The sequence below is a fragment of the Poecilia reticulata genome, linkage group LG18, assembly GCF_000633615.1.
Source record: "Poecilia reticulata strain Guanapo linkage group LG18, Guppy_female_1.0+MT, whole genome shotgun sequence".
Taxonomy (NCBI): domain Eukaryota; kingdom Metazoa; phylum Chordata; class Actinopteri; order Cyprinodontiformes; family Poeciliidae; genus Poecilia; species Poecilia reticulata.
In genome coordinates, this window is record NC_024348.1 from 20,211,516 (window position 1) to 20,214,713 (window position 3,198).

At 33.0% G+C, this 3,198-nt stretch overlaps 1 protein-coding gene across 1 annotated transcript in view; it reads left to right on the top strand.

Moving 5' to 3' along the window:
- The first annotated feature begins 240 nt into the window (after positions 1–240).
- The window catches only part of LOC103480840 (protein NLRC3-like), a 25,414-nt gene continuing 22,456 nt past the window's right edge, over positions 241–3,198 (top strand). Inside the window, exons 1-4 of the mRNA XM_008436031.2 lie at positions 241–369; positions 1,689–1,764; positions 2,454–2,558; positions 2,694–2,881. Of these exons, the coding sequence (XP_008434253.2) occupies positions 1,697–1,764; positions 2,454–2,558; positions 2,694–2,881 (361 nt within the window). The 5' untranslated portion in view covers positions 241–369; positions 1,689–1,696. The remainder of the gene's footprint in view (positions 370–1,688; positions 1,765–2,453; positions 2,559–2,693; positions 2,882–3,198) is intronic.

Here is a 3,198-nt window from a genome sequence, read left to right on the forward strand (position 1 = left end):
TGGTTTGTGTAAACAATGAAAAACAGCAGATGGTCCTGAATTTAAACAGCATCAACAAACCTCTATCCTCCCTTATCTTTTGTTATGAACGGAATCAAAGATGAATGACAGTTAAGACAAACTGTGGAGTTGAAAATAACCGCCAAAAAACGACAGTTGATGCTGGGAAGTAGAGTTTGTGTTTTATCTCAGCCACGCCTCTGTGAAGAGTAACTGGGGCCATGTTGTTTTCTGCCACATGCGTTCAAGGACAAAGAGCTGATGAACCTTTTTATCACATCTTCCAGGACGGACAAATTTAAGGCTGTTATTTTTTTATAATTAAAGGAAAGAAGAAGGAACAACAGAAAGAATAACTTTAAAATACCAGTAAGTTTTATTTTGTTCTCTAAAACATCTTTTTCTTTCTTTATAAACTTTCTATTATTTTTTTTCATGACTGAGTTTTTTGTTCATTTTAAAGAAGTGATTAAACTCGGCTTTAGCTGGAATCAATAATCAATTTATTAAAACTTACCTTGACGATATGAAAACATTTTTTGCCAGAATAAATGATCAAACCTATTTATTCTGCACATTCAGTAGCTGCTAAGAAAACAAAATGTTCTTATAAAAAAAAATTTTACTCTGTCAGTATATGTATATAATGAAACAATGCTTAAATGTATTCTTCTTTCTGAAATATATAAATATTTGTATGAAAAACTTTCACCATCTGTTAGACAGGAAGGTAATAAAAGGCATCGGTTATTGTGACTTTATGCCTCTTGTTTAAACCTCTTATTTATTTTGAAAAATAAATATTTTGATGTGTTTAGTTCAGACATAAACTAATTAAATACAGGTTGTATGTCATGTGGATGGTTAAATGGATTACATTTGGGGTAACTCAGACAGGCGTCCTGCGCTGAAGACCAACTAGAATCCAATAATCTTCACTTTAAAGGTGAACAATTATCTGGTTTATTTTATTCTTGTTTAAACAACATTATATCACAAACAATATTTACCCATAATGTTGTAAATCTCTTAAATGCTGCTCAGCTTTTCCTTAATCCTGTTATAAATACTATGATCAACTGTATTCTCTTAATTACTGTTTTTTAATCTCACCCATTTCCCACCATAATCTATTCTCTTTTATTCTTATTCAGCTTTTTGTAACTATTTAAAACAAGAAAGAGGATTTATATTTATATTGATCTATTCCTGTGGAAACATTTGAGTTTCCACAGGAAACTCAAATGTTCCTGTTTTAAAGATGTTTTGTTTCTTTTTGAGTTGTGAAATAATTACAACCATTTTGAAATGTATTAACTTTAATGCAAGACGACCAAAGAGACTTCCTCTTTGGTCAGAGGAAGCAAGTGGTGCAACGGACCAATGTGTTGCAATAAATTTAAAGTGGTAGTGCAGACTTCTCTGTGCACTTCACATGTAAACAACTAGAAAAACAGAAGAATATTTATAATCTGTAGTAAATATTGTTAAAATTCAATCATGTCATGTTATTGTTTCATTTAACCTTCATCACACTTTCACACACATAAAATGTAAGTGCACCTGTAAAATGTCCCATGTGTTGACCTACAGATGCAACCAGAAACTGTAAAAATCTCATTTTCCTCTTCAACCTGCACTTAAACTCAGTTGTTAAATAATTGTAAAATATTTCTGTTCTTCTGCAGCAAAACAAATGTCTGGCCAGAGGAAGAGACGGAAATCTGCAGCAAAGACCAGATCACCTGGAGATCACACAGTTTGGTAATCATAGTTGTGACATGAGTAGGAAAAATGTATCAAGTGATATTAGTTTAAGAAATACAACTTTAAACAACCCATAAATCTCCTGTATGTCTTTGTGTCATAATATGGGTGTAGTTTAATTAAAAGAGCATAATTTCATTAATTCAACCTCCTTACTTTGATACCAGATCTTAAGTGCTTTTGCAGTGCAGCTTCTACTGCAAATATCTTACTGCACTTAAAATAAAACAAAAGTAAGTAACTTTCCAACAAGGTAAATGACCCTTTTTTAAGTCAATAATTCCTTATTTTTGATGAAAATGTACTAGTCCTAATGATAAATTATTTCACTAATAACATCTGAAAAGTTTTCTGTAATAAGTTAAATAATCTTACAAAGGAACTGGATTATTAATATATTAATTAAGGAATTATTGACTTAAAACTAGGTCATCTATTTTGCTGGAAAGGTACTTATAACTTAGTTTTGATTTATTTTATGTGTACTGATATATTTGCTTTAGAAACTGGACCAAAATTACGTGATAAAATGTGTTTTTGCAGAGCACCACCTCCTTGTAGAGCAAATCTGCCTTGCAAATGTAGTCAAATATTTTTTTCATAATTTCATGCCTCAAATGTCTCGACATGAGGTGTGATAAAACTAACTAGAAAATGCAAATCCCGAGAATACTTCCTTCTTTTAGTTCCCAGAAGAATGGAGATGAGCCCCCAGGCCCCAGCGGCGTCTCTGTTAAAAGCAACAGGTCAAAGGGTCCGCCAGTTAACTTTAGAAAAGCCAAATCAAAATGGTATGTGCAACTTATAGTGATGGGTTACAATGACATTAATTTTTCTAGTTCTGAGTTGTGGATATTTTCTCCTCATATTAATTTGTTATTGCTATTTTCCCTTTAAAGAAAATTTGCATTTGTTCTTATTTGCAGTCAGAAATTCAGCGAGGAGCTAAGCAGCTGCTCAGTGTGTCAACAGGTTCTGAAGGATTTGGTTTATTTTATTTGCGGACATCCATCATGTAAGGATTGTTTGGGTTTGAGCCTGACTGACTTACCGACARACTCATCCTGCACACAGTGTGGAGAGACATTAATGGAAAACACACTCAAAGACAGAGGTGAGTTCAATTCAGTCTGGATGTAATGCACCACTGTGCAACACAAGTAGGTTCATTTTATTCATGCTTACATGGGCTGGTTTTTGGTTTGCAGCCAAGAGCTTATTTACCCTCCAACTGTGAACTCAGGATACAGTAAGACACCTGGCTTCATTCTCAGTATGCGGGCAGAAGATCAAGTTTTTTTTGGCTTCATCCTCTCACTCAAAACAAGAAAACTGACAATCAATCAATCAATCAATCAATCAATCAATCAATCAATCAATCAATCAATCAATCAATCAATCAATCAATCAATCAATCAATCAATCAATCAA